This window comes from Plectrocnemia conspersa, unplaced genomic scaffold (assembly GCF_051122295.1).
Source record: "Plectrocnemia conspersa isolate PC_06_02 unplaced genomic scaffold, ASM5112229v1 ptg000009l, whole genome shotgun sequence".
Lineage (NCBI taxonomy): Eukaryota > Metazoa > Arthropoda > Insecta > Trichoptera > Polycentropodidae > Plectrocnemia > Plectrocnemia conspersa.
Window position 1 is genome coordinate 29,373,047 of NW_028277173.1, and position 6,700 is coordinate 29,379,746.

At 34.4% G+C, this 6,700-nt stretch overlaps 1 protein-coding gene across 2 annotated transcripts; it reads right to left on the reverse strand.

The window, feature by feature from the left end:
* Window positions 1–243: 243 nt before the first annotated feature.
* Cdk1 (Cyclin-dependent kinase 1) lies at window positions 244–4,062 on the reverse strand. 2 transcript variants are annotated; one of them, XR_015810636.1, is made up of 5 exons: window positions 3,580–4,062; window positions 2,417–3,512; window positions 808–2,370; window positions 643–745; window positions 244–579 (listed from the first exon to the last, which is right to left on the reverse strand). XR_015810636.1 is itself a non-coding variant. In XM_088192122.1 (5 exons), exons 1-5 carry the CDS (start codon window positions 4,003–4,005, stop codon window positions 427–429), a joined length of 906 nt encoding a protein of 301 aa, XP_088048248.1. In that variant the 5' UTR covers window positions 4,006–4,062; the 3' UTR covers window positions 244–426. The 2 variants fall into 2 exon arrangements, 1 of the variants encoding a protein (XP_088048248.1); XM_088192122.1 differs by having other exon boundaries at window positions 808–921; window positions 3,403–3,512.
* Between the last annotated feature and the right edge of the window lie 2,638 nt (window positions 4,063–6,700).

Here is a 6,700-nt window from a genome sequence, read left to right on the forward strand (position 1 = left end):
ACAGAACGAAGCAAAACTAATTCAACTCATCGAATTCGTCAACATAATGGATCAACTGAGTTTCTACCTCAGCGACAAGACCAGAATGCTCATTCGCAAAGTAAGACTTATGTTCGACGAAGATGTCGTTTCGGCCTTATTGTAAATATTTTAATATTACTTTTATACTTTTATATTATACAACTATTTATTGAATAAACGTATCTTTTAAACGCAAATCCTGTTTTAATAAAAATGCATAAAGACCTTATAAAATTTATTAGAATGACAATTTACAATTGGGACGTAACTCAATCAAATATAATTAGAATATTATAAATACAATCAATAACCTAACTAAAATAATTTCTATTCCATAAACAAAATCGGCCGTTCTATCCGATGCTTAAATTAGGGACGTAACATTAAGAGGCCATAATAAATACTTTACATTATTTTGCCGTTAGATAAACTCATCGGCAGTTTTATGTTATTGAAATAAGGATGCCTTTGAACTTCCAAAGCAGAGATTCTGTTGACGGGGTCGTATATGAGCATCTTTTGCAAGAGCTCCATACCTAGAGATTCCAAATTTCGCACCTGAAATTAAACATTCGTTAATATGATTTAAAATGAGCATTTTAAATTTCGTATCACGCTAACATTGCTGTTGAGGTTGTTGGTGGTCCAGTTGGGGAATGTCGCTTTGTAATCGGGCAAAGAAGAAACTCCCGGCCAAATGTCTTCAGTCGGTGTTTTCAATATCCTGCATGAAATCACATGATTAGTTCTGTCAGTAATGAAATGCATAAAAGATAGTTAACTCACCTAAAGATCCTGAATAACTGGTCAATTTCAGAGTCGCCCTGGAAGAGCGGCTTCTTTGAAGCCATTTCGGAAAAGATGCATCCTAACGACCAGATGTCAATCGGACAAGAGTATCTAAATACAAATATTAACATTAGTTTTGTAATAAATAATTTTACACTAGATGCGGCAATAAAATGGGTAATCTATTATATTCATTAACCTTCCATGGTGGATTTTATGGTCCACTCATTTTTGGTGGGACGATAAATTATAGAAGGGTGGCGAGTTTCTTTGAAATAAATTACCAATATAATTCCTAAAGCATTCTAATAAATTCATTAACAATAAATGTGTCCTGTCTTTCACCAAAATAGTAACAAAATCTCTTGATATCGGAATTTAAGTAGACATTATATACACTGATTTTGAAAAAGCCTTTGACAAAGCTTGTCTTGGATTAGTAAAAAAATATTTGTTGGCCTAAGCTTCCTCAGATGATCTAACTTTAGTTATTTGAGCGATTACAGTTCATAACCTATGGTGGCGGTTTGTCAAAAGAATATTTCATCTCTTCGGGAATTCCTCAAGAGCACGACCTGCTCTTCTCGTTATTCATTAATGACAAATATGGCAATTATAAATTCCAGTTAACTTCTGTATGCAACGATTTAAAGATGTTTAGATTTGATCTGATCTAGACTCTTTCTCTCTAAAGAGTGATTTAGATTCTCTATGGAGAAGAGCTTCCGTCAACCATTTTCCCGATTCCATTCACCATCAGAATAAACCTATGACCTCGGGGAACATTTTGGCTAGAGAAACTGCTACTATAGATCTTGAAATCAGTTTTGAGAGCAAGTTAAGGTTCACTCTATAAGATGCTTGGCATTGTTAAGAGGAATGCATTTCACTTATTCCCACCCTCAATGACACCAAAATATAATTTATTTTTTATTTGATATTATGTAAAAATATTATTAACTTCTAGAGGCAAACTTTATGGTACCCTAGAATTTTTAAATGAATGAAAATGCATGACGCAGGACTTCTTACCTGAGTCCACACGTTTTGTGTACACGAGCGTTTAGCTGTTAAGATTTATTAAAAATTAGTTTCACGTAGAGAGAATACCATAAAAACAGGAGGAGGTTATCAACATCTAACAGCCTTCTTATGCACATTCATCAATCCCTAACTTATTTTTACAGCTAATATGGTGCATTAAATGGTTTGACCCGGTTTATATTGGCTCACAACCTTTTATAAGCTCAATATTTAGTTTATTCCTTTGGTATGCGATCCAAAGTTTGACGATTATTGATCGTATTATTGCAAATACAAAAAATCATTTACTTAATTTCAAATTTCAAAGAATTTCGAATCAAGGTCTGGTAATTCTGCACCAAAGGAGAACGGTTTTCGAATTTCTCAAGAGACATGATTTCCATAATTAAATTACATCTGCCGATATGAAAGTTGCTCAGGATTATCACTTAAAGTTGATATTAATTATTGAAGAGGGTGGATATACCCCAAATTGTTTTTTCAATACCGACAAAACTGATATTTTCTGAAAGACTACTAACCCGAAGGCTCAAAAATCTGTAAGGGGCTTTATAGTTGCTACCGAAAGAATTTAAATAACTTGCCAGTTTATTGATTAGCTAATAGGATGTTTCGTACCAACGGTGAAATACTCTTTAAAATACTTTTAATCATTGATAATGCAATAGAACATCCAGTGGTAAAAGTTGGTGACTAATATTTGAAAGACTTGAGTTCAAATCTCATATGGACTAGTGTTTTTCAATTTATGTCGTGTCTGGAAGATCGGAATTAGTGACTAATATATAAATATAACTCCGGTTGCTCATCACAGAATAGGTTTTCCTAGATTTTCCAAATATCAAAGAATTAATAATTAAAATAAAATTGAGCTAGGTCGCACATAGCTACATATATTGTATCGAAAAGTTATTCTTTTACGATTATAATGTGGCTGACGATGACAATTTATTTGACAATAAAACATTTGCGTTATTATGAAATTAATATCTCTGTTAGTGAATATAAACAACTTTTATTTATTAATTGACGATGACGATGATGAACCTAAAAGAAATGCTCATGGATAATTTTAATGCAATTGGGTAAATGTAAATAGTAGCAATGACATTCTGTGATAACGACCATATTTCTTAGGCAGTGAGTCAGACCAAAAATTCCAGGGGGTTTTCGGGAGCCTATCGACTTCTTTAAATTGTTTTTCACAGATAAATTGATTATAAATGAATGTAGAAAAACAAAAATCTACTTGTGGATAATTTACTTATGCAAAAATGATATATATCTGCGTTAACACAGTCAGTTCGGGTTTAATCCCCTACGATTAGCTAAAAGTTTTGGAAAATCACAATAAAATTATTCAGATATCGTTAATTTATTACATTCCGTGAGTGATCAAGACTTTAAGTTGTTTTTGCAAATATCAAGCACATGATTGTAGCGATGAGGAATTGCCATTTAGAGTGGAATGATTAAAGTAGGACTAGAAAGTTCAACACAGTTGGACAATTATTTTTTGGTACATCGAGATGAAATAATGCATATTACCTGGTGCTTCCCAATAACACTTCGGGAGCTCTGTACCAAAGCGTGACGACTTCGTGCGTGTAAACTCTGACGGGCACTCCGAACGCTCTGCCGAGGCCGAAGTCGGCCACCTGAAAGTCATGAGACAGCGATTATTATAGGATGGACGAGAGTCGAGAGTCGAGCGTCGAGAAATACCTTTATGACGCCGTTCTGGTCGATGAGCAAGTTCTGCGGTTTGAGGTCCCTGTGCAGGATGCGCCTCTTGTGGCAGAAGAGAATGGCGCTATTGATCTGGTAGAGGTAGCTCTTGACGAGCGCCGGCTGGATGTACTTGTCCTCGAGGCTGTCCATGTAGCGCTTCAGGTCCATGGAGAGGAACTCGAAGATGAGGTAGAGACGCGACTCCTCCATGAGCACGTCCTCGAGCTTGACGATGTTGGGATGCTGCAGCTCTTTGAGAAGAGATATCTCCCTAATGGCCGTGGAAGGGACGCCCTCGTCCTCCGACTCCAGCCTGATCTTCTTCATGGCGACAATCTGGCCGGTGAGCTTGTTGCGGCCCTTGTACACCACGCCGTAAGTGCCCTCGCCGATCTTCTCTATCTTCGCGAAGCCCTCCATGATCAACCGCGCACTCAACGTTCGCACGTTTGAAGTTTTGCACCGCCACCGGTAGACGGATTATCGCCACTGGCAACACTGACCAACCGCTATTTCACACCATGCGAACGAGCTTCCTCTCGTTTGAGGATACACAATAAACAAAAGAACGCTTCGATAATAACATTTACTTCAATATCAATATTTGTAAATATTTCAAAATTAAAAATAACTAAATATTTTTTATAAAAAATTATTATTCATGATAAATTCCAAATTACTTATTCTCAGTCTTTATTTATTCAATTAAGTATCTCCCTTTACTCATTTTACCCTCTAATATGTATTATAAAGGGGAAATTTATTTATTCATTCGTTATGGCCAAAACTTGGCTGCCCCCTAGTAACGCATTGGTAACATTTGGCGCAGGGCAGCATATTCTATGGCGGTTCTCGACAATAAGACGACAACCAGCGATGCTTCGTCTGCCTATCGCTCACATCATCATGACGGCTGCTGAAAATAGAAACAGGTGAGGCCAGGGGCCAAAAAAATATTTTTATTTTTTATCGAACATAATATGTATTATACATATAGTGACAAATCAATTAAGTTTTTGATAAAGATATATCACACGCAATCTGTCGTCACCAAGTCGCTGATTAGCTTAATTTAAAACTTAAAATTAAAAATATCATAGTTGACAAAAAAATGACATGAGCAAATGTCACGTCGCTACTGTTCACAGACACATGTATTTTCTGTTTTATAGTATAGATTCTACTCTTTGTTTCATATGATCAAATGTTTGATTTCTTGTGAATAATCTTTGGCGGCTATTATTTTTATTGAATTGCTAGTACAGTTTACATGTGGATGGTGCGCGAGGCACGCACCGGCGTGTGTGTCCGTCACGTAAAGGCTACCAGCGTGCCGCCAAGTTTTGGCCATAATAAACCTAAGCAAAAATACATATAAATAGCCCCCATACAAATCCTCATGAATAGATGGTAGAGCATTCAACCGATATTGACCAGTCAAATTTATTAAAAGTATTTTTATACGCTTTAGAGTGCTGCAACGTTTGGCATCAACTGTGAATACAGGTGCCATTAAAATAATTTATATTAAGTTTGACACTTCAGAAAAGGTACCAGTTTATTGTCTTGTATAAATTGGGATAATGTGTTAATGTTGGGTATTTTATAAAAAGTTTAATTTTCATACATAACATTTAATTCGGATATTAAATTAATTTTTACTTAGCATTGGATAATTTATTTTTTATGTGTTCTCTAAGAAAACGTTTTCTTTTAAAAATTAAGTTTTTAATATTTACATTATAAACTTATTTAAATATTTGAAAACTGCTGAATCTGTCACAAACTTCACTAATCATTTTATCGCAGACATTTTTAGAATATTTTATCAGTAAATAGTCTGTTTTTTAATTGTGTTTTGTTTAATGTATTTTCTAGCTATCATTTCAGGAACAGAATCAGCAATGTGAGGTTAAGGGATTACTTAAATTTATTAAATGCTTCTTCGATAGTGATATTAATGCTTTTATTTGTATTAAATTATTAAAATATTAAACTTCCTTAGAGTAAAGATAATGATTTGTATAAATATATCAAAATGATTGGCACTTATGATAAAATATTTCATAAAAATATTAAGTATAAAAATGTTTTGCCAATTTATGAATTGCTTTAAGAATGTATTAGCTCTTCTGGTAACAGTTGCTTTGTAAAACGTAGTTTTAGCAAACTTTACGACATACATGAGGTAAACTTTATCGAATGGGCGTTTAATCTCATCGGTTATATTTTAAACAGTAAATGAAATAGCCCAAAAATCATATGATAGTGACCGACTGCCGGGTCCATGTGAACGCCAGTTTTCGCAGCTTGTTCGCTTTGTAGCAAGGAACGCACGTGCGAATCCAGCATCAATATAAACAGTAGCAAATAGATTTTTTTAATTAAATCTTTACTGTCGGATTTATTTGTATTAAGTTTTTGTGTACTGAAAAGTAAGTTTTAGAATCAAGGAAAAACCTCAGTGAATTTCATTTCCATTATACCTATACAAAATTTTGATCGACACTCTGTGAAGCTCCTTGTTGCGTATCGGGATAAGTGGACTGGTTAGTTTTGAGGTCTGAATCCAAAACACGTGTGATTGTGTGTAAGTTTTATTGAGTCCGACCGTTTCGTAATGACGATCGGAGCCGACTACATGTCAAACAGGGATATTCCCGAACGCTGTAAAACGGCTTTTGCGAACGCATACAAAAGACGAGACGGGCGAAAAATGTATTCAATGTTATTTCTTAACTCTTACTCATAGTAGTACACCTGCGACATGTGAAGTATATTGTATATGTTCTCATGCACCTGCTTCGAGACGTAGTTCGCAGCAGCGTCGGTTCTAGATGTTTTAACTCTCCAAGCAACGACCTATAAATTATGAATTTTATTTTATAAACTATAAGTTTAAAAAATAACACTAGAATAACTAATGCAAAATGAGCGTGGTTAAAAATACTAATCCTTGAAGACTCTTTATTAAATAAAAATATTACAATTCATTAAGATGTGTATCAAAATATTTCATTTGAACAAATTGTCATCAGAATACTTATTCTTATATTATTATAAAAGAGACAATTTTATACATTTCATAATTAAGTATTTCATAAAAAAATGCATA

What these genes read in the sequence shown, in the direction of transcription:
- Cdk1 (XM_088192122.1), bottom strand. Translation starts at nt 4,005, where the DNA reads ATGGAGGGCTTCGCGAAGATAGAGAAGATCGGCGAGGGCACTTACGGC. An exon ending in GTGTTATTGGGAAGCACCAG is followed by an intron (nt 922 to 3,402) that starts GTAATATGCATT and finishes ATTTGTATTTAG; the next exon opens with ATACTCTTGTCCGATTGACA. An exon ending in CAGTTATTCAGGATCTTTAG is followed by an intron (nt 746 to 807) that starts GTGAGTTAACTA and finishes GATTTCATGCAG; the next exon opens with GATATTGAAAACACCGACTG.